The 23,899-nt window shown below is 42.7% G+C and overlaps 2 protein-coding genes across 14 annotated transcripts in view; both read right to left on the reverse strand.

The window, feature by feature from the left end:
- The window catches only part of PHF20 (PHD finger protein 20), a 44,367-nt gene extending 41,860 nt beyond the window's left edge, over positions 1-2,507 (reverse strand). For 2 of the 4 annotated variants that reach the window (XM_083746512.1, XM_083746509.1), the window contains exon 1: positions 2,186-2,400. The gene's annotated coding sequence lies outside the window, so the exon portion shown is untranslated. Of the gene's footprint in view, positions 1-2,185 lie in introns of all 4 variants that reach the window. The other 2 variants (XM_083746511.1, XM_083746510.1) reach the window with 2 other exon arrangements.
- Positions 2,508-5,846: 3,339 nt separating this feature from the next.
- The window catches only part of LOC310848024 (rho GTPase-activating protein 39-like), an 83,121-nt gene continuing 65,068 nt past the window's right edge, over positions 5,847-23,899 (reverse strand). For 6 of the 10 annotated variants that reach the window (XM_083746469.1, XM_083746476.1, XM_083746477.1 and 3 more), the window contains 8 exons: positions 21,521-22,829; positions 18,762-19,314; positions 17,372-17,461; positions 14,666-14,739; positions 13,024-13,223; positions 11,349-11,440; positions 10,048-10,217; positions 5,847-9,374 (listed from right to left, as the gene is read on the reverse strand). In XM_083746469.1, coding sequence (XP_083602595.1) covers positions 9,180-9,374; positions 10,048-10,217; positions 11,349-11,440; positions 13,024-13,223; positions 14,666-14,739; positions 17,372-17,461; positions 18,762-19,314; positions 21,521-22,829 — 2,683 coding nt within the window. In that variant the 3' untranslated portion in view covers positions 5,847-9,179. The remainder of the gene's footprint in view (positions 9,375-10,047; positions 10,218-11,348; positions 11,441-13,023; positions 13,224-14,665; positions 14,740-17,371; positions 17,462-18,761; positions 19,315-21,520; positions 22,830-23,899) is intronic. The other 4 variants (XM_083746472.1, XM_083746470.1, XM_083746478.1 and 1 more) reach the window with 1 other exon arrangement.

The following is a 23,899-nucleotide window of genomic DNA, read 5'->3' on the forward strand; positions in this document are numbered from 1 at the left end:
GGATCTAGTTCAGTACTGCCTACACTGACTGGCAATGACGCTCCAGGGTTTCAGGAAATGCCATTAATTGAACCTGGGATATTTTACATACAAACCAAGTGCTGTACCACTTTAATTACTTTCATTCCCTAAGTCTACATACATAGCAGTTTAAAGAACTGAGTGGGTAAATGAAGGTACTGCAAATACAGCTACTTTGATTTTTCTGATAATCACACAAAGCAACAATATTATATTTGTACAATTTCCTTGAAGGTATTTATCAGGCTGTGTGGTCAGTCTGCAGCATACACACCACAAGTTGCATAAACAGCAGGAGTTTGTGGCACATCTGAGCAGGGGCAAGAAGTACTGGGAGCCTGGCTACAGCAAAGTGTCATCGCCCCCATGCTCTGCTGGCCTCTCCTGTGCTGCATACTTCTAAGGTTAGTAGGGTCTGAGGCAAAACCAAACCATTGTAGAGAGGTTGCCTGTACTGTATAATAAATCTAGCATACACAAATTTAGCATACACAAATCTACCATACACCTTTTCATTCTTTGGGTTTGAAATACCTTGGCACATTTGCTTAAAAAGTTATCTATTGTTGCATTTAGAAAAATGAGGAGGGTCAGTAAAACTATTCAGCTAAATTTACTATTTATTTAAATATCATTATATTTTCCCTTCATTAAAAAAATAACATGGATGATGGCAGTATTCTGTTTGATTTACAGATCAGCTATGTCATCTTGCCACTGAAACAAACTGTGTGCTGATATCTTAGCTTCCAAGTAAAAGAGGATCTAATTATAATGCAGTAGCATTAACAAGAATGGAAAAGTAAATATAGTTTACAAGCAGGTGATATACTAAAGTTTTAGCAACTCTGGATAAAAGCTCTTCTGAGTATCTTGGTCCTGAATTTACTTTGATCCCAAAGGCAATGTTTATTATACAAGAAGTTAAAATACATCCTCCCCTGTGGTTTTCTGTGACAGACTGAATATTTTCAATTCTTTCGGAACAAAATATATCTAGGTTTCTAGGTAAAATACCCAAGAATATTTGCCACTGCAGCCTATTTTCCCATAGGCACAGAAAAGGTAAGCAAAGTGAATTTGAAACACGCAAAGTGAAACCACATTTCTCAAAAGGCCTTACAAACAAATACCCACAGCCAACATGAAGGGCACTGACCTATTCTAACAATATAAGCCCTAAGGGCAAGCAATTAGGAAAACATATGTTATGTAACTGCAACGCCCATTATGACTGTCAAGAAAATAATACGGACTCCAGGTCCCAGCAATTCATCACCACCTTTAATTATTACAAGAGATAATCTCTGCCCAAGGAGAAGAGGGAACAATTATCAAGGGTGTCACTACGCCCTAAGTGGCAATTATTGCGGCCACTACTAGATCACTTTCCTTAAAAAAAACCCACTAATCGTGGGGCTCTCAATGAAGCCAAAGTAGCTAGTGAAACAAACCACGCGCGCCAGTCCTGTGGTACAAAAAGATGCGTAAGTTGGCGTGTTATTAAAGGGGGGGCGGGGAATGAAAGCGCAACTGCGCCTGGATCCAAACCGGACGCTGCGCCTTGAAAGGGATGAGCGGAGTCTTGGCTGATGCAGAACCTGCCACGATCAAGGTCACGTTACTGACATCCTAGAAACACAGCATCCCTTCTTGCCCAAGAGGAGGAGGAGAAGCTCGCCTGCCCTTTTGGCTTTCCTCCTCTGACGGGGGCCGAGCGGCGTCAGCAGCAGCCTCCGATCAACAAGAAGCATGGTGCCGGGAGGAAGCCGAGCGCTGCGAAGAGACACGCCGCCGACACCCGCCCGCCCCTTCGCAGGGCAAGAGGCGGCGCGGGAGACGTGACGGGCCCCTCCGGGAAGCCGAGCGCCGGTCCCACGCGGGCGCCGAAAGCCGCTCGGACGTCGCCGGAGGGACCGGCGAGCCAGCCAAGCACCTTCCCGGCTCCCGATGAAGGAGCCTCCGGGCACCCCGAGCCCGGAGGGAAGAGGCGCCGCCCGGGCCCCGGGACTCCCTCCTCTCCGCCACAGCCGCGGCTGGTCCCCGCCCCTCTCCGCCTTTGTGAGGCCGCGGCGGGAACTCTTCTGCGCTCGCTGCCGGGCTCCCTCCCTCCCCCCCGCCTCCCTCTCTCCGCGGGGCCGCCTAGGGAGCGCCATGTCCTTACCGGGGAGGGGGGGTTGCTTCTCGTACGTGCCAGGGGCTCGAGCCGCGGGGGCAGGGGCCGCCAATGATCCGCTCGCCGAGTCGAGCCCAGCGCCGCCGACTGAGCAGCGCCACAAAATGGCCGACGCGACTGCGGCGCCGCTAGCTCGCCCGCCCGCCCGCCCGCCTGCCGCGAGGGGAGGGGAGGGGAGGGGAGGGTCCTCCTGTGGGAGGGGCGAAAGGGCCAGGGGGCGTGGCTCCGGCGGAGAGGGCTCGGGGGCCCTCGCGCAAAATCCAGGCGTTGGCGGCCCGTCACGCGCGCATCCATCTCTCGGGACCCGGAAGGCGTCGCTGCTTTCCCGCTGTCCAGTGTGAGTTCGCCAGTGAGAGGAACTCACGACACGGGCAACGAGCGCGTGCTTTTTTTAAATACGCGCTGCTGCTGGGCTCAGGTGTATTAAATCCTTGGAGTGTATTAAATCCTTGGGCCATCAGCCGCAAATTATGGACCGCTTTTAAGGCCACGTTTAAGACATACCAAACCTTTTCCTCTTTCACGCGGGGAACAGGGCAGAGTTCAGTGGCTGGAGTACGTGCTTCGTATAGTGGTACCTCGGGTTAAGTACTTAATTCGTTCCGGAGGTCCGTTCTTAACCTGAAACTGTTCTTAACCTGAAGCACCACTTTAGCTAATGGGGCCTCCTGCTGCCGCCGCGCCGCCGGAGCACGATTTCTGTTCTCATCCTGAAGCAAAGTTCTTAACCCGAGGTACTATTTCTGGGTTAGCAGAGTCTGTAACCTGAAGCGTCTGTAACCCGAGGTACCACTGTACACAGCAAGTTCTCTCTGATCCCAACCACAGCCACTGGTGTAGTGGTCAACTCTGAACTGCAGGCACTCTTCAAAGATAGCGTTGCACCTTGGCTTGTGAGCTTATACAACAACAACAAAAGTACATAAATATGAATTTTTTGACCAATGCAGACATTACGGCTTCGGTATCAAGGCAATTTTCTGCTCACTCGCTCTTCCAACCAGGGGCGTACCTTGAGGTTGGCCATGTTGGCTCTTGGCCCCCTGGCATGGGTGGGTGTGCAAAATAAATTGCTTCTCTCCACTTTGGTTTGGAGTGGCTAGGAGCCATTTTGCTGGGAGGAGAAGCAAGTTGGTTTAGAATCTTGCTGATTATTTAGGGTGCTATTTTCTTTTAAAATGCAGGTTATCCTTGTTTGTTATTTTTCTGGTTTTTTAAAATGTTGTTTTAATGTTTATTTTAATGTTTCTTCTCAACATTTTCCAGGAGAAAATCAGGACCAGATTCTCCCCTTTCAGGTTTTGGAGGAAACAATTAAATAAGGTTATATAACATAACTCCTCCTCAGTCCGCTGCTCTGAACAGCAATCAGAATCTCTGATGTTGGCGACGGGATCACTGACCATAATCAGAATACAGCGTAAAGCGTGACGGAGCCGAGTTCCGCCGGCTTTAGAGACCTCTTCATATATAGTTAAGATTCTTACACTGGCCATAGGGTGGCAGTATTTCCCTAAACACATCCTTTGTTTTCATTCCATTAACTGAAGAAATCAGTTTGCAGATTATGGAGAATGAGCAGCTTAAACAAAATGTTTAGGGGTACTCTCTCCCTGCCAAGTTTTGATGGGCAGAATTTTACTTACTCTGCCTAAAAATATGGACAAGTTGTTGAAGATTGAGCCCAATCATATGCCCCCTTGATCCCTGCCCTGTTTGGCTGGTGGAAACTGCCCCAAGCAGCTTGTCTATTTGGGAGTATCAACACCTATTTATTAGATGATGTGGAACCATTGCTTTTGTGTGTTTTTACACATATGCAGTTTTTTTAAAAAGTTGCATCTCCCCTGAAGTACTGAGTACTTCCAGGTGGGGTGGGGTGGGGGGGCTAAATAGATGGTAGATTGAAGTGAAAATTTCATGTTCTCATGTCTACCATCACAATTTGTTCTCAGCTCTGATGTCCACAATGAGAAGCTAATATCCAGTTCTGCACAGAAACTGGAATGTGAACACCCAGTGTTAGCTTCTAGAGCTCGTTTTTGGCTGGAAACTACAGGCTTTAAGTTGAAAATTCTGCCCCTTGAACTCAAAGGTGAAAATAATAGGATACATCAGATCTATTAGCTGTGCAATCTTTTGAAATGTCAGGGTGCAGCAGTGGGAGCATTCACAGCCATGCATCATCTGAGAGCTATGGAATATTGCAACAGGGTCTGGCATATATCCACTTCTGCACAGATGAGAAACTTTGGGCCAAGTGTAGCCCTCTAGGAGTCTATGTGGCTCTCCCCACGTCACACCTCTCACCAGCCATGCTTCATGCCCTTGAGTGCTCTTGGCTAGCCAGAATGTGTCCTTGAACTGTGTTAATGCCTCTTGCTTGTTGCGATGGAGGGGTGTGTGACTTTTACCTATTGTTCCACCTATTTTTAAAATGGTTCTGCCTCGCCACAAACGTGTGGCCTCCAGATTGCCCATGAGGGAATGTGGACCTTGGGCTGAGAAGTGCTATCCACCCTTGACCATCCTGATTCACTGATGTCCTTAAATAATTGTGACCATGTAGGACTATTTGCAGTGTTGAGACAGCTCTTGCGATGAGGGAAGGGTGCTTCCCGCACGCTCAAGAACACATTCTATTATTTCACTTTTCTGGACTAAGCCAATGAGCTGAAATCACTACTGTTAGAAGACAAACAACAAATTGCAAGCAGGAATGGCTGGTAAACAGTCAGCTAACGGAATTGGAGGGGGGATAAAGCCTGTTTTCATACACTCCTCTAGATATTCCTAACCAGAAAACTTCAAGCTGCAGAGTTCACAAATATTGACCTGCAGTGTACAGTATCAACCTTTTGACTGAGATAACCTTGCTGTTATTTGCATTAGCACTAAGATTAGGAGCTAATATGCATTCCCTGGTACTGTAACCTGGAAAACGATCTGTGGAGGGTGAGGACCAATTTTTATACAAACCTATATAGTATTACTGTTTGCTTTGCATGTGCTTAACATTTATTATTATCATCATCATCATCATCATCTAACTTTTTATTGCCCAAGGCAACTCAAAGTGGCTTATAACCAAACAACAACTCCCCCTCAATACATACATTAAAACTGAGAAACAAAAATATATTAAAAACATCCACTCTAAAAGGCCACAGATAGTTAAGAAGCTAGAGGCCTGGTTAAAGAGGAAATATTTTGCTTGGCATTGAAAAATATAGAATGATGCTACCAGGTGATCCTCGGTGGGGAGAGCATTCCACAAACGGGGAGCAACCACTGAAAAGGCCAATTCTTGTGTTGTTACCCTCCAGACCTCCCATGGAGGGGGCATACTAAGAAGGGCCTCAGATGATGGTCCATATCGGTTCATATGGGAAGAGGTGGTACCTGAGGTTCTGGTAAAATGAGTACTCTGCTATGACCCAAAACCACAAAAGAGACACCACCACAAAGAACTCAAAAGTAGGAGGGTAACAACTGTCATTAACAATGTAAATAAGTTATAGTCACTATTCAGCCAGGAGAAAAGGTGGGGAGAAAGCAGATATTATGAAAGGTAGTTTAAATTCATGCCCTTAGTCAAGGCACAGTTTGTCTATATCTAAATCGGTGTTTAAAAACACATAGAAAACAATGATGAACCACAGATGTTTAATTATTTTTTAACAACAGTAAGGGACAGTATGTTTTGCTGATTCACATTTACAAACATGTTGGCAAAAAGAAAACAATATCCAGTGTAATTTTTAGCCTATTTTACAGCCCTTGAGGGGGAAAAGCATTAATATAACAGCCTGTCTATGCTTCTGTTATACTTAAGTGCCAGGGAGAATTTTAATCATTACCCACCCCGTAATTGGCTGCAGTGTTTAAATCTGGGAAACCTGTGCGCCCAGAGGACATCCCGAAACAATTTTTAAAAGCCTTTTTTAAAGGAGCGGGGGTGTATGGCATACTAAAAATTGGTCAACACTTCCCATTTTTCAAAAAAATTATTTGTGTAAAATGTAGTTGCTCTATGGTATGGCCACAAACAGAGTCAAGTCCTTAGTATGCTGCATGGATATGAGCTCTGTGTGAAACAGAGAAAATAACTTTATATCAAGATTTGTAATAGAAGCAGGCCCAAGGTACTCTGTTTGGGAATAAGTTTGAGTTTGATGAGACTTGCTTCCAAATAAGTGTTTGTAGGATTCCAGTTCTAACAACCTGGCACAAAGAGTGAACAGCACTGGCCAAATTCTGAAAAAGGAGCCTTTTTGAATAGCACCCAGCTCCTCGGAAGACTCAGGCTAATCTACTTCATCAAGTGCAGCTCAGTAAGAGATAGCAAGGAGCATTCTGCACATGTCACAGTGATTGCCTGAATTATGGATTCAGCTCAGACAACATGTTATGGGCAGTTGTGTGGATATAACCCACATGTGTCTCCCTGGCAATGCAAGGGGCGGAAAAGACATGTGACATGCTGCAATGCAGTTTCTGTAGCCACCTGCCTTATGTAAAGTAGGGAAACATGAATGCAAATTGCATCACCTATTCCTCACATTACTAGTGAGATGTGCATGTTCAAATAACATGTAGTTTGGGTCCCAGAGAATGGCTCTGTTCAGATACAAGAAATCAGAATCCCCAAGTTTCTCGATAATTTAATTGAAAAGAAGCTAACTCTCAAAAGATAGCTAGAAAAAGGCACACTATAAAGGTGAATGGGAACTTTGGCATTACCAAATAAACCAAGCTAAAGGATCTTTTACAGCAGAACTGGCTCAAATAGGGAAACAGTAGCATACTTTGGTTCCACATAATGAGATGGAATAATCTAGTAAGAGTCACAGTGTCTGGAGATCAAAGGATAATGTGCATTCCTCTATCCATTAAGATCACATCAACCACTATCTGAGAAGTACTAATTCGTTCTGAAGACTCATCACACTGGCACAGGAAAGACTCAAAGCACTGACTGTAAAAGAATATTCAACCTGACTCAATTTTCCAAGATTCTGTCCTTGTCATTTCCATCAACTGGCCTCTTCTCAAGGAACCCAAGCCTGCAAGTCTGTTCAAGGGCTTTCTGAAGGAGCGACACCCACTTCCAAAATGACGGAGAGGCAAGGACATGGAAGGCTCCTGTTTCAGGTATGTGTCAGGAAAGTGGCAAGAGAAAGGTGTAGAAGTACTGAGGCAGCAGTCCTACTCCTACCCCTTCCCCTTAATCAGCAAGGACTCCCTGACTAGTGGAAGGGCAAAGTGGTCAGAAGACTTCAGCCTCGGTGAGAAAAATCCAACTTTCTGTGAAAGGGTGAAATGAAGTTCAGAGTATTATGGCATCAAACTGCTCTTCTTGCTTAGCATAATTGTTCTCTTCTACCTCAAGACTACAACCTGTGTTTTTCAAACCAGAAGTACTGACTGAGGTCCTAACTAATATGGATGAAGGAAATCCATGATCAGATCTCCCAATGTCTTTTTCTTTCATTTAAAAAGCAGTCACTGGCGGGGACTTACTCCTCTCACTATTTGCCCAATTTAAAGTTCAGAGATGAAGTAAGAGACAGGTATTATACGGATACTGATTTTCCTACCGCACTGGATCATGCTTCTCAGCTAACAGCAGCCTTGGAAGGGCAATGTAAGTCTGGAAAGTGCAATGGACATGAAGGGTTCAGCTCCAAACCAGTTCAGCCTCCCTACAGCTTCTTTTAACCAAAGAAATAGATATCAGGAGATCTGATCAAGGAGTTCTCGTGTTGTGTCTAGTTTGGCTTTGTAAGCCTGAGTGGGAAGCAGAACACAAAAGGCTTATCTTGAGCTCAGTAAAAGCCTTCATGCTGATCATGTTTGCTCATAACATCTTCACAACAACGTGATACCCGATTTTAGTCTATGTTGAAGTAAGGAGGAGAAAGGCAGCAGGAGTCATAACTGACTGCAGTTTTTAACATATAGAGAAAGTTCCATTCTGGAGAAATAATCTGTAAGCTATTTACATTGCTGTGACCTAGCTTAAACTCAAGGGGACAAGGATCATTGCCATTTGAGACATCTAACCCAAACAATGAAAAAGTATATTTGGGCTAAAAAAAAAAAAGCTTGAAATTTAATCAGCCTCTTTCTAAGGTACTATACAGCAGGAGAAGAAAACAACAGGCAGTCTCCCAAACTCCAGTCCATGACTGCTTTTCACTGTGGGAAAAGGTTGCAGTCAAATAGCTTGACCTTGTTTCCAACAATGCCTTCCACTTGGTCCTTCTAATATGAATTGAGTAGTAAAAGTACTCCAGGCATGAGGAGAGTCAACCTGGATCGGAAGCCACAGCTCATCCAGTGCTGCCAAACTGAACCTTTGGTAAGAGTGGTGTGTTTTAAGGTAGCAAAGACAGGTAGAAGAGTTGGAGAAGGATGCAGCCAGCAATTTGAATGGCAGTACTGGCTGCAGCAGGTTTGCTCCAAGGCAGGATATGTGCTATAGTAGCCTGAGACAACAACCCTTTTCCTTCTGGGGGTGAAGCTTGATTAGCGAAGTTTCCAATCTTCAGGTGGTAGAAGCAAAATCCCAGTATCTGAGAGCAGTTGGTTCCCAATGAACACTTTGAATGTGCAGTGGATTCCCAGTGTAATGCAAAGCGGTTCCGACTTTTGTGCTTTGACAATGCACTGGCTGCTGCCTCTGGCATCTTGACTTCCTAGGAATCAACTGCTGCAGGTTCTTAGGAGTGCCCTAACAGCATGGTCTGAGAGTTGGCTCCCTGATGCCTCAAAACCCTTTCTAGTATGATGACTTCATTATTATAGGGTTTCCTTGGAGACATTAGCGGTGTTGCTGGGGCGAGGAAACAGCTGTCGAAGCAACAGAAGCAACCCGAGGAGTCTGGAGCCTGCAGAGGGGAAGATCCATGGCTCAAAGAAGGTAATACTGGCAAGAGATCCTTACTCTCTTCACATGGTGTTGCCTGAAGCCAACCCTTCACACCACTCCTTTGATAAAGCTGGTGTCCAAGTGCACAATTAGCATGCGCAAGAAAGACATCTCTTTGCGGGTGTTTTCAAAGATCACTCTGGGATCATCAGATTGGCATCGCAGACAGTTTGGGGCCATCACCATGGCCAAGTTGTTTACGTCCATCTTGGTTTTGCCCACATTGGTTGGCTGAGCAAAAATCTGTGAAATAAAGAAGGTGCAGCTCAAATAAACTCAAAGATATATAGATGTAAAATTCTGGAAAATAGCCCAGAAGATTTAGTTGTCCCACAAAGAATCACTTACTCCTGCTAGTATTTATATGCTGTCAACTTTAAGAAAGAATTTCATATAGGAGATCTAATTATATTATTATTGTGGGTGCTAAGACCTGCAGCCAAGACTGCCTCTGATACACATTAGAAGAAATGAAGATTGAATCTTCAGAGGGTTTTATTCAATTGTCATTCTTCCCCTAGTGGAAGGTTCTTTGAATTAGCAATGCCTTTTCTCAGTGGAGCAGAGATAGAAACATTCATCGGGTACTTCCCTTTTTTTCGGCAGCCCCCACCCCACCTCAAATCTGCTCTGGGGAGTTGGCAAGCCCTTCAGAACAGCATGGGAGGTGGCAACATGCAGAGAGGAAATACTTCAAGAGGTTCTTAATCCCTGTTCCACTGATGGAAGGCTGTGCTGGATTAAAGAGCCTTCCATCAGCGGAAGTATATCAACTGGATATAATCCAGAATATTTGCAATGCAGAGTAAAGTGAGACGTTCCAGAGTGCAGCTATCGTATGCTGCTTCAGAATGCCTGTGGCCTGTCTGCTGCTTCAGAATGATTTCTAGTCTCAGAAATGCAGTTTCCTACATACCTGTAAGAAGTGGATGAGGTAACACAAAACCAATTTGTTGAGCTCAGGCAGGAGTTCCACTACTGCTACAGCAGCATCAGGGTTCTCATAGTTGCTGATACACTCCTTGTAGAATTGCTGTGGGATGACAGGCTCCTCCAGCTCCCGGTACCACAGTTTCAGCAAAGAAGCTGCAAGGGCAAGAAGGGGAAAAAACAGGCACTTTCAACAACAACAGCTTAACAAATAAGGTATTTGGGTCAGAGACATCTGTCCTGAAGCAGATGTTTAACTGAATAAGGGCCCAACACTCCTGCTCCTCCATCTTATGCTAAGTAAGACTCTGTTCTTCCCCAGAGGAAAGATAGCATCACCCAATTCATTGAGATTTATGGTTTCAGACCTTTGAAATCACAGGACACAAATCCTAAAGGGGCTAGGGTAGCAATGGCCCGTGGCTTCAGAAGTAGGTATTAAAAGCTTTGGTTTAGATAGGAGGGAAGAAACATAAGAACACAAGATGGATTTATCTCAGTGTACTGTGATTTGGAGTGTGACTGAAATGTTAAGGCAAGAGGGAATCTACTGGAGGGCAGAATGCTGGAAATGGAGCAGTTGGGATTTGGCACTTAAAGAAGGAAGTGGGTATGGAACGAGGGTGGGTGGGGAGGGAATGAGTTTCTTGGGTTAGGAAAAGGTCCCAAATCAAAGATCTCCTGTTTTGAAGGCTTCTGAATAAAAGTTAAGTTCCTGCTATTTATGTGATTCCCATTCTCTCATGAATGAAAACAGTTACCGTATTTTTCGCTCTATAACACGCACCCGACCATAACACGACGTAGTTTTTAGAGGAGGAAAATCCGTAGGCATGCCACCTGTAGGCATTCCCTCCATAACACGCACAGACATTTCCCCCTACTTTCTAGGAGGAAAAAAGTGAGTGTTATGGTGCAAAAAATACGGTATATTGTCAATCTGGGTCTATTTTCCACGGAATTGAAGGATTTGAGCACCTCCCCCAAAAAGTAATGTATTAATGGTGAGGCTGTGATAGGGGACAGGATCACAAAAGGATCTTCCTCCTGCTGGTTGGAATGTTCTCCCAGATGATTGAGTAATACTTTTTCTTGCAACAGTTGGCAAATGTGGGGGCTGGGGTGGTGCTGCTGTTCTGCAGAGGTCAGGGGATGGTGGGACCATTTTATGGTGTGGTTGTACTTTTAATCTGTAAGTTGTTGCGAGACCTTTTCATAAAGTAATCAAGAACCAAACAAACAAACAAATCTGAGTGAGAATACAGCAGCTGCGTTGTTTATCCATACCTGGTATATTGGGATCACCAACGTTGTTAGGAATTTTCCACTGATCAACCTGTAGCTTGAGTGCATTGACTTCATCAATGTCACCAGGAATTCTGAAAGCAGACACAGAGATTCATCAACAGAGGAAGCGAATCCCACAGATCCAGGAACCAGAGGAACAAACGAGACTACATATTTCAGAAAGCCATGTACAGAGTTGTTTGACAAGAATGCCATAGTTAGTGTTAAATAAATAGGACACAAACAAAAATATTGCAGTTTAGAGTGCATCTGTTTGATATTTCCCCTTAAATGGGGGTGGGTTGGGGTAGAGAGGGGGGTACTCCTACAGGCGTCTTTACCTGCTCTGCTTAAGGACCAGGAACCTTGGCTCTTTCTCTCCTTGAGTCTTTCGATTCCAGCTGGTCATTACAAGAACTCTATTAACTAAGAAATAGTGCCAGAGTTTGCTTTTACCCCCTTATTTCCCCAACTCTTTTCCTTTCAGGTCATGACTTTTACAAACTTTTAGACTAAGCCTCAAGGCATCATTATCATCAACATTTGTAAACTGTTCTGGGAGCCTTTTATGGCAGAAGAATGTGATTTTAAAATGCTATAAACAAACAAACAGACCAAGCCGCAATATTTGGGGGGTCTCATTAATCTACTAATTCCTCTCTCTTGAGCATTGCGGCTGTGGCTAAATGAAGAGTCATGTTTTGAGAATGAGTATTTAATTAATATAGAGGATTCATTTTTAAACAGTTTTTGCCAAAACAATGGCCTTATTGGCATGGTAGACATGTTTGGGGCATGTTATATTTCTAAAAATGCCTTTATCAGCAGCAGCCCTAGTATGAGGATACAAACTACCACAATGAGACTTCCTTCCTTCAACTATGATGCAGATGTCAAGCACTGCCATAAATCAAGTTCTGGCTCTGAATGGTTTAAACAAGCTAAGCAGCTAAAAACGCACCCCCTTCCCCATGTTATACAAGAGAAATTTCTTTACAACTTTTCAACTTGTGGTCTATGGGGCCTGTCCAGTTTTTTTGTAGTGGCTTCTTCATTCTATAAATATTTTTATTTTTATTAGTTGTTTCCAGATGCAATTCCTTGCCCTTGATTTTCAGAACAGAGTGCAAAAACAATGTAAGTTCCCCACTCTCAAGGCCCTAGATTAGGTAGTATCTATACTGTGTGTGTGGGGGGGGGGGGTGAACAGTGGCAATTCCTCTTCCCATCCTAGCTAACTCTGACAAAGCTAGCAATGGCTAAATGGCCTTCGCATACACAGTGATATTCTAGGAAAGGAGGAGATTAAATCACAGAAAACATGCACAGCTGATGTGCATGTACCACAGTTCTCTCCCCACCCCCAATCCAAAATATGCAGATGGGTAGATTAGAGATTTTAGCCTGAGGTTTTAGGAGCAAGTTCATATGTACAGTACTAGCATAAGCCTATTTGTTTGGAAGCGACTGAGAAGGTGGCATGAGTCCCTGGAGACCTCATAAATCTTTTGCTGTGGTTTGAAAGCTGCTTCCTCTCCTAAAACTGTTTGTAAAAATGAGGCTTGAGAGGATGCAGTTCCACTAGGGCAAGGAGCAGAAATGCCATGCATCTCCAACTATCCGGTCAGCTATACAGTAATCAATCCTTTATGTAGCTCCGGTCAGCCAGCCTCACCTGAATATTCCCTCAGTCTGTTCTCCCCCCAGTTCCAAAACTTGCTGAGACAGCTGTGTTTGTACCCAAGGTAGCTTGTTATCAGGATACATGTCCTGCTGCCGTAACATGATTTCCTCCAGAGAACTGCCAAACAGCGAAGGTGTTACAATAGCATTCTTGGCATGTATTATCTCTTCAATTGTAGGCTTCCGGAGACCCTATAAGCAAAAAAGGAAAAGGAAAAGAAAGGATGGGAAACAACGATGAACAGATTTGCATAAGGAACAATCACATGCATCCTAGGAAAGCATTTTATGTTTGCTCTGAATTTTTTAAAATAATTACCGGTATCTATGTCAGAACCTGTGTGGATGAGCATGTTAGCTGTGGCCTGTTTGTGCTGTATGCAGCACCCATGGAGGGGGGGATGCATATTCACAATTAAGCCATGGGTAGTTTATGCAGTGCCCTCCAGATTTTGGATTCCGATGCCCATCAGCTCTAGCAAGCATGAGCAATGGAAGTTTTAGTTCAGCAACATCTGGAGGGTACCATGTTGCTCTCCCTTGGCTTAGTGTGACATGCTAACCAGCCTACCCACTTCTCCACTGGGGGAAAAAGCTGCAGTGGGGGCATAGAGACTCAATATGATGACTGTGTCACACACTGGAAGCTGCCTTACACGAAATCAGACCATTGATCCATTGAGCTCATTATTTCTACACTGAGTTGGCAGCAGTTCTCCGTAGCTTCAGACAGGAGTCTTTCTCAACCCTGCCTAGAGATGCCAGCAGAGATAAGCTTGGGAGTGTCTCCATGCATCTGCCACTGAGCTAATGCACTTTCCCAAGAAAAGTACTGCTAAAATGATACACATTTTTAAATGGTCATAGCAGAAAAAATGTGTGTCCATGGAACTGTCATCCTAGTACTATTCCTCTGTAAATGTAATTCTGGCCTTCAATTGCTGCTGATAAGTTAGTGGAGCGTGCACTCATATTAGCTATTTATTCATCGTTTTTGCAAACGTAAGGTAATGGAACATTTCCAATGCAGACAAGAACTTGTATAATTCCTCTATGGTACTTTGATGTCATGCGTAACAGGAAGAATTCAGCCTCAGTGTGCACATGACTCAGTCAGATGATCACATCTATGCCAGGCAAGAGTACGCCATTTTTCCAGTAATGATAAATATGCTGAAAATGTCTGCATCGTAATGAAATTGATCTCAAAAACCGTGAGTGCTAGAAATTCATTCTTCACTTTGGAAAAAATAAGATTTCCAGAACTCACATAAGTGTTTTACTATATGTGACCTTGCTCACCCAATTCTGCAGCATGTGTTTTATAAGTACAATTCCAAGGCCCCCTATCTTAATTCTGATTACCAGGGCATCTTCCCACCCATTTGTTGTATGAATAGTCAAGACCTACGAAAATGAAGATTTCATGTTATTTTGTCTTTCCACTGAATTTTTCTGTCTTAAAAAAGGAAAAGTAGAAGATTTCAGGCATATCATTCCCACATCTACCACTGACTTTTCCATTAATGTCTGCAGCTTTCCAATCTATGCTTCTGATCACCATCAAAATAATGCCAAAGGGGCAAGAGAACAGTTGACTTAAACTACTAGAAGAGAATATGACACTGACTCACCTTTTTGCCTCCAGTGACTGCAACTTTTTGCAGCTTCCGGTAGCAGTATCTGGCATAAGTGCTGATAGGCAGACCTAACAAATGGAAATAAATAAAATGGGAGTTTTAGAATAGTTGTGGAGAACTTCAGAGGAGAAAATGGCCCCAGAGCACAAATGTTTGTATTCTCCCTAACTGACCCTCAAGCTTATCCTTCTGAGCAAGTGATAAAATAAGTGCTATAAAGGCCTTATTACTGTTTTACTGTGCAATAAATGTGCACTTGTTGTGGCAGATCTAGATATCCTTTCTCAAGACAGCACTTCTGCCGCAGGGTTATTTCATTAGCCTGGCACTCAAAATAGTCTTCCCCTCCAACTATCACATCCATTGCAATTTGGAGTGCTGTGAGAAATGTAATTGAATTGGGGTCAAGTGGTACAACTCCTTAAAGTCCATGGCATTTTGTGAATTTTTATTTTTTTAAAAGAGGGATTTTTTCCAGTGCAGGAAAACACATACAGTATTCTAGAAGGGAAAAAAGTTCTGATGAACATCAGAAAGGCAATATTTCCCCCATAGCAATGTTATACATTTTGTGAACCTTTACCCATCAAAAACACACATAATACTAAACTGTATGTGCTTTTTCTCCAGCGCTAGTGCTTAGACTTCCCCTGCTTAAAACAAAAACAAAGCAATGAACAGATCACTTTCTCCCGCACTTTGTAGGGCTAATATTAGTTTCTGACAGACTTTAGTATAAAATGTCATTTGGCCACTGACTGGAAAAGCACTCAGAGGGAGCTGCTAGACTGAGGTGTCTGTGAGAAATGAGTTGAACAGGTCTTACAAACTGCATGTGCAGTTCTGCCTCCTAACATGAGATAAAATAGATGTGCATTATTTCACTTTTGCATACATGCTTCAGTCTCATATAGGCACATAAAGCTGGAAATGGCAACCCTCTGATTTCTTTGGATTATTATCCCACCTCCTGCTGCTATGCAAAATGACATACAAAAGCCCTCCAGTGCTGCAGTCCTGAACGTAACAAAGTACAGATACATTCTCTTTCCTGAAATGCCCTCACTTAATCATGTTTTCTGACAAGTCTGGGGTCCAGGTGACGAAGAATGCTCTTCTGGGAATACAGAAAAGGGCACGGTGAATGGGCAAATTACTCTGGGCATCTTCTGGCTTCAGATAATGGAACCAGCCGGGTTCTGTCGTCACATATATTGAGGAGCACCTCCTAGTGCATTCTTAATCCTTGATGGAAATCAAAGCTCCAGACCCCTAAATTACTTTGCCAGATCAAGTCCAATTAATTTCAGTGAGACTTGAGCTTGGGCTGACATAGTGTTTTGTGGATAAGTGCTGAGGGAGCACCAGTAGAATTCTGGAGCAGGTAAGCAGCTCCATGTGTGAGAGGCCTTCTTACTGCCCTGTGCTTCCAGAAACAGGGTCATCCTAAACTAGCCAAAATGAGGTACCCTGGGCAATATTAAAGCAAATCACTGAAGGTCAACACTGAATTATTTGGGAATGGGAAATCATAAATGAATTGTGAAGAGCTCCAAAAGGACCTCTCCAAACTGAGTAATTTGAGTAATTTGGAAGCAATAAAATGACAAAAGTACTGTAGTTCAACATAAGAAAGAATCAAATGCACAGTTTCAGATAATGTAACTCCTATGAGGTGAAACGTTTTAGTTTAGTTGAGGGCTTTTTAATTTAGAGAAAAGACACGTAAGGGAAGGGGGGACACATAGAGAGATATAAAACTGCATGGTGTGAGGAAAGAGAATAGGGTATTTCTTCCTCTCTCATAACTAGTAGCCAAGAACATTAAGTGAAGCTGAACATTCAAAACAAACAGAAGTACTTATTCACACAGTGCATAGGTAATCTATGGAGTTCCCTATCACAAGATGTGGTGATGGCCACCACCTTAAAAGAAGATTAAACAAATTCATGGACGATAAGGCTGCCAATGACTAGTCATGATGGTTGTGTGCTACCTTGAGGATCAGAGGCAACATGTCTCTGAATACCAAAGGAACACAGAACACAGGAAGCTAACTCATAGCGAGGGCGCCATTGCTCCATCTACCTCAGTATTGTCCTAATTTCAGACAGGAGGCTTATCCAGCCCTCTCTAAATTCAAAAGGAACTCTTTAGCTGCTAGATAAGATGGGAATGCAGTGCTGCCTGTCTACACTGAATCCAATGAATCCATCTCAGGACTTTTGCTATCAAAGTTCTCAGACTAGAAAAGAAGGGAAGGAAGCCCACCCATCTACCATAAATGTAGGGTACAAATATAGCTAAATAAAGGTTTCTCCTAAACCCTGCAGTTGAAAGGCAATTATTAACTAATCCCACCTGAATGGAGAGATCCAGTTTGCTCTGTGAAAGTAAGATGGCAACACATCTTTATTTGGAAACGCGTTCTACTGAAATCAATTGGACTTAAAGTGTGGTTAAGATGTGCTGTTAATCATTAAATACTGCTCTATCAAGTGTTGCATACAATTTTTTATCAGTAGCCATTTTGCAATTTCCTCCATTCCCAAAATGTTGAAGCTTGTACAACTCCTAGGTCTTATCTTTCTACAATAAAGCCCGTACAACTATATCTGAGGTCAATGACACACAAACACAGACATGTGTTGTTGTGTCTCCTCTATTATTAGCCCTCCTCATAATTCAGTTATTTTTACCTTCATCCTCTGTATTTTGCTTCCTCTTTTTCCTGGATTTTGAGTTCTTTTTGTTTTTCATATCCAGAAGCTCCTTAATGCGCTGGGTAACTGAAAATCCAAAGCATCGTTGATTGAGTGATGGCAAAAACATTAAATGCTCACTGCCCAGTTTTACTCAGCCATGGCAGAAGAGGGGCCTGTATTTACTGAATTCACACATCACAAAATCAGCTCTATCCATCTCCTTTTCATTACATGTCAAGATCAGTTTTCATTACAAACATCAAAATCAGTTTAACAATGAATGTAAGAAGAAGGAAGTTCAGATTCTAAAAAAATCTTTTTCGGTTTATTAATTTGATTAAAAATCAGCCGGAATGTTTACCATTCATGGACGGAAACTTTTCAGGATTATGGCTGCTGAAGGGGTTATATTTGATGCCAGGGACAAAAAAAAAGGGTCTCATTTCTTACCAATGAAGTCTCCTAACCAATTATTTTCTTTCAGCAACCTTCAGAATAGTGTACTTGGAATAAAACCATTGCACTGAATGCTTTCTCTTCACTTTCTAAAGCATTTAACATGATATAGAGCAAAAGTTCTTGTACCGGGTTAACCCAATTCCCCAAATGTATATCTTGACAAACAGAGCAACATGAAAGACATTTGGCCATTTACTCTGAGCTTGCCAGCTGTGATCTAAAAAATAATGTGATACATCTGATGCAATTATTTATGTCACTGTTTTTTCCCATCTACTTAATTATGTCAGCCTTCCCTTAGAATTCTTATAATAGCTTATCACCAAGTTCTAAAGGAACATTCCAAATTGCTGCCCCCCCAAAAGAAGCTAGATATTTTCACTCAAAGAAACTCAAAGAAACAAACTCAATGGGAGCAGATCAACACCTTAAAATAGCAGAAATGTTTTTCTTCTTAGTTGTTTTCCAAGACTGGTGTGGAGAGAGAAAACTGCTTTGTAATTGTTATTGTTAAAATTTGGCTATTATTGGGGTTCATTGGAAAACTAATAAAAAATGTATTAAAAGAAGAAGTCTGCTTTGTGGAAAAAGCCAGGTAAACTTTTTGTTGTAACACCAGATCTATTTCACTTTCTAGCAAAGAAATAGCTGTTGCTTTTAATCCTGCTGCATTCTTTTGAGCTCCTTTACTATCAGAATGTACTGAGCTTTGTTATTACTTTTCACTTACAGTACCTAATATATTACAGTAAGAATTAAATATATTAAAAATTACATAGTGTCCTATAGATAATAATTATAAAACTTCCTTTTCCCTAAATCTGGAAATGAAACGGTTGCCTACTCCTGCTGAACAGGATCTTTACTTCATTTTATTTGCTATTGTGCTGCAATGTATTTCACCCTTATTAGATAAGGCACTTACTATTTTCATCATTGACCTGGTTGAGATGACGATAGATATAGCCTTCTAGATAAGACTGGAACTTGGGTGATGGGGAGAAAAAGGCCAGACTGATGGCCATGAGTTCCCAGCCCCATGCCAGGCTTCGGTAGCACATATTGTCTGTTGTTTGTCTAATCAGTTGTATGTACAGCTCATCCCGTAAACCTTGAATGCTCCAGCACTTGGCAACAGTGATCAAAGCCACATGATCCCTGTCCATCCGAGCCTGGCGGTCACCCATGTAGATTTGCACCAGTTTAAATATTTCACAAGCTTCCTTTTTAATGGTGTGGTTGCTGGTGATGAGCATTGGCTTTTTGATGGAGCCACCGTTCCAGGAGAGCATGTTGGCAATGGAGAGCCTTCGGCGAAAGATGCCCTGAGTGTGCATATTTAGGTTTTTCGAGGCCCAGTCGGCCATGCTGCTTTGAGAGATAGGCTTTCGTATGGTGTGGAAGGGAAACTGGTACCCCATGTTGGTGCCAGGCTGGTCATTATTTTCTTGCTGGGAATCAGACCTTATTGTTCCAGGCTGCAATGGAGAACAGAAAGAAAATGGTTAAAAAAAAAAAAGCTGAGCTACTCATATTTCCTTGAGCAGAACAGCTAACTATAGTCACTTCCAAAAGAGGGGGCAGTCTTTTTATAAGTCCCAGTGTCTACTGACAACTTGAGAAGCTCTCTGTCTCCCTTTCCCCCTCCCTCTCCACTATCTCCTTGTGTCAATGTCTGAAACTTCAAGTCAAACCCACCCTTTCACACCCTTCTAACTTGGTTCCTGTTTTTGTAATATGAGGCCTTTCTTTGTATGTCCCCTCAGCGGGAAGTGGCAAAATAAGAACAGGCCTTTTCAATGGTGGCTCCCCAATAATGGAATGCTCTCTTCAGAAATATGCAATTTAGGCCATCCTTATCAATGTTTAGATGCTAGGCAAGGATGTTTACTCAGGCATTTGGCTCTTAATTGGAGTCATAGGGTATGGTACTCCTTTAATAGGGTTAATAGGAATCTTCCTATTTATGTTATTGCAGAATGAGCACCTTTACTCAATTCATATTCATTTATCTTTCCTGGTGCATTCTAAATGTTGTGTACACATGCTTTTATATAATTGTACTTTGCTTTGACACATTTTTGTAGTAAGCAACAAATAAATGCAGTAATAATAGTTATTGTTACTGTTACTACAGAAGCTCCAGTTTTCATTGAACAACATCTTGCTTACATATTTGTCTCTGTAAGAAGGCAGGGAAAAACATGGAGCCCTATTACTGACTGGTAACTTTGTTTATTTTGTTCCTTATGAGGTGCAATGATCTCTGTTCTCTGTCACAAAAGAACAGCTGGGGAGATCTGGGTGCTCACAGATGATCAACAGCCTCAGGGATGGGTCCTGGTGTTGTCACAAGGAGGACAGCTGTCCCTTGTGCTAGTGACAGGTTTGTCATGCTGGATTCTCTTAGTTGTTGCCTCAGTGCATTAGGCTGTAGGGGAAACCCGTAAGGAGTCCTCCAGAAGTAGAATTTTTCAATAGTGTCAGCTCATTCTAAAAATGAACTTTTTTTTTTTACTTTTCAAATTTGAATTTTGGATTTTTTAATTTGCTTTTTAGCTCAGAGCATTTAACATTTCAAAGAATTGCTGTAGAAGGACAAAATACCATAGCTTTATTTTGTTTTGTTTTTTAAACTACCCTGCATTGAATTGTTTTAATTCATAGAGCTTGTTAAAAAGCACCAACTAAATATATTATGTGTTATAAAGCACGACAGTTGCAAAGTAGCCTCCACAAAGAGCTGAAATGGGCTTGTGGAAAAGCAGGGAGGTGTCTTCACAGCTTGTTTGCATGGTGACAACAGCTAGAGGGAAAATGGAGGGGAGGAAGCTCCAGTTCAGACTTTGGAAGTAGCTAGCAAAAGCTTTGAATGTCTTCCAGAAGCTAAGTGTCAGTTGACTGCTCTGCAGTGAAGGGCATGCTACAGAATGGGAGAAAACCTGTCTGGGGGATTGGAGGGGTCAGGATCTACAGATTCACTAGTCACAGGTTCTAATCCTTTAGGTTTAGCAAACTAGGTAATATAAGAATGATTCCAGGTTTGTCCAAACATATAAATAAAACTTTCCAAAAATTCTCTAAAGATGACAATGTTGTCCTAATTGTTAAGTTTTTAGAGGATATGACAAATACAATACAGACATCGTATAATGTACAGACACACACACACACACACACACACACACACACGATAGAATTAGAGAGTCTGGGAAAGATCTAAAGGTTATCCAGTTCATCCCCCTGCTGATGCGTTCCTGCAGGTGACCATCCAGTCTTTGCTTAAACTCCCCTAACAAAGTCTACCTCCTTCTGAGGCAGTCTGTTCCACTGTTGAATGAGTGGCATGAGGCATGGAGTCAAGAGGGCCTTTCAGGTCCCACTAACTGCTTCAGAAGTGGAGCAAGGAGAAGTGGCTCGTGGCTCCTTTAGGAATGTAGACTTTCTGTTGGCTATCCTGACAGATTTATATAGATTTATATTTATATCTCTTCTAAAGCAATTTTAAGAGGGCCCAAACGATTTGATAATTAGTGACACCCTTTTAAACGTAACCCCACCACAGGTGCCCCAAAACTCTCCAACCCACTGCCACTTGGCCAACTGCATCCAAAGGCTTCATCAACTCCACTTCCACAAAATGCCTTGCTGCCTGATAAGAGAAGATTGTTAATAAAAGAATACCTGGGATGGGATCTGTGCTGATTCAGACGAAGACATATTTATCTGACTGGACGCATTCTTTTCTAAAGAATCTATTTTTTCGTAGGTTCTCTTCTGTCTCACAGTGTCTTGCTGTACTGCTGGATCATTTGAGAGGCTCCCTCTACTGTCCATTCGAGGTCTGTATAATGACCTGTTACTAGAAGTCACATCATCTCTTGAGCTCCTGCTATTACATTTTTTCAAGCGCTCCGACTGAAACTTAATTTTGTTACCCTCTGGCAAGCTAGCATTTTCCAGCATTTCTGCATCTAAGCTACCTTTACTTCCTCTGCAGGCTGCTGATCGATTCACCACAGCACGCATTTCTGCAATCAGCTTGTCATTCAGAGCACTGAGTTCACTGTTGCTGCCCACAGAGCCAGGTCTTCCCTGGCCAGGAGCCTGTCGCCTTCCTTTTCTCTTTCTCAGGCTTGGAGAAGGTCCTGTCGAATAGCCAGAGTCTTGCTGACTTATAACTGTAGGATACTCTTGAACCTGAAGACTGTTTTGCCGACTGTGGTGGGCCTCCATATTTTTGAGAACGTTTGCCTCCAAGATTTTCCAAGAGTGTTTGAAGCTGTCCCTGGAACTAAGCTGCCCTAGCTGTGGTTTAGCAACGCCATCAACGATCACACCTGTAGCGTTAGGATTTCTGGATGATTGGTCAACATTGACCATATGTTTAATATACTCTCTTCCAACAGGGCTGTACTCTGTTGCTGATGGGTTTCTCACATGCTTTTTTCCAGCTTGGTGCTGCTGCATACTTGGATGCTGTAATAATTTAACTGGTTGGGGTTTCTTATTTAAGCTGTTGCTTGGCGACATTTGTGGAGTTGTCCCATTCACATTTACACTCCCAGTGTCCATATCTACAGGGGGCTCATCATAAATCGGGGAATCAATTGATGGCTCATCATATATTGGTGCTGGAGAAGCATACTTGGGAGAGGAAGGCTGTGATGTTTGCGTCTGACTTCCTGAAGGACTACTGAGCCCATTAGTTAACACTAGACAAAACCCTCCATTCTCTGTCTTCTTAATCTGCATTGACTGTTTTGTTTCTGCTGAAGCTGCTGGTTTCTGCATTGCTGTATTTGGGGCTATAGCCTGAGGTTGGGCATATATAACTTGTTTTGCATGCAGAGATTTCTGGCTGCTGGTTTCCGCGCTGTTCTGCATCTGAAGCGAATTGCTCGAGGTGGAATTAACTTGTCTCAGGCTGTTGACTTTGACCAGCATGGCTGCTTTAGTCCCTGGTAAAGGCTGCCACCGGGTAGGGGTGTCTCTGTATGGGGAAAATAAAGCATTTAGGAAAATAAAGCCAAAAATGCAGTACTACCTTCAAGTGTAAAATACAGTCAAAAGGTTTATCTAAATATCCAACTGGACCTCCAGTGAAGAGGAGCTTAGGTTGGGTATGCATGCATCAGCCATGGAGGAGGATGGTATGTCCATGGAATGATATGTGGGCAGAGATCTACTGCTGGTGGTGCTTCTGTCAGGAGTAGGCCCCCAAACAGTGCATTTCTGAGATGTTTTGGTGAGTGGCCTTGAACCAAATGGCTTCAAAGATTCTTATTTGCTCTGAGAAGCCCTAGGATTGAGAGCCCCATCATCTATGCCAGCCTGGAGGTTAATCCTGCTCCCCAGGATACAACACACTTAGTATTGTTCTGTCCACAATTATTGTCTTAGGAACAACTTCCATATCAAACCATTGTGCAGGCATTTCCTTTGTTTCTATCGGAGCTTTTCAAGTTAGTAATGGAAAAATAATAAATCATACCTGCAACAGGAAAATGCTGCTCTCAGGGAGTCTGTCCCCTATCCCTTGGACAAGCCCTCCCCTGTTTAACTCCATAGGACACCAGGCATTTATTTTTCAACATCCAAATACTGCATATGGTCTCTACAGTGCTACTTTTCAGTTGTGAGTAAAGATCATATTTTTGTTGTCTGCTGATTTCTGTTGAGTCTTGAGGGAAAGGAAGACTTTGTCCCATTCAGAAAAAACCTGTGGGCTTAATTTTTAAGCAGTGTCCTCCCTTGCTCTTCTAATGAATTCTGAGGAATCTAGAAGTTCAACACCTGTTTGTTTCCCCTTGTATGCATTTTACTTCTACACTGTAACAGCAGTCATTTCTTTTCTTCTTATGTCATCTAGGAACTACAATAAACGATGGGCTCTAATGAGCAAACCTTTAAGAATAAGAGTTTGCTTATTTTTCCTTTTCCTTCCCCATCTCTATTAGATTCTACAGCTTGTGAGCAGGGCAGGTTTTCCTTAAAAAAACTAAAAACTTTATTTAACACCTAGTAAACCTCAGGTCCTTTAGAAATATTATATAAGTGAAT

Source organism: Podarcis gaigeae, assembly GCF_964106915.1.
Source record: "Podarcis gaigeae genome assembly, chromosome: 6".
Lineage (NCBI taxonomy): Eukaryota > Metazoa > Chordata > Lepidosauria > Squamata > Lacertidae > Podarcis > Podarcis gaigeae.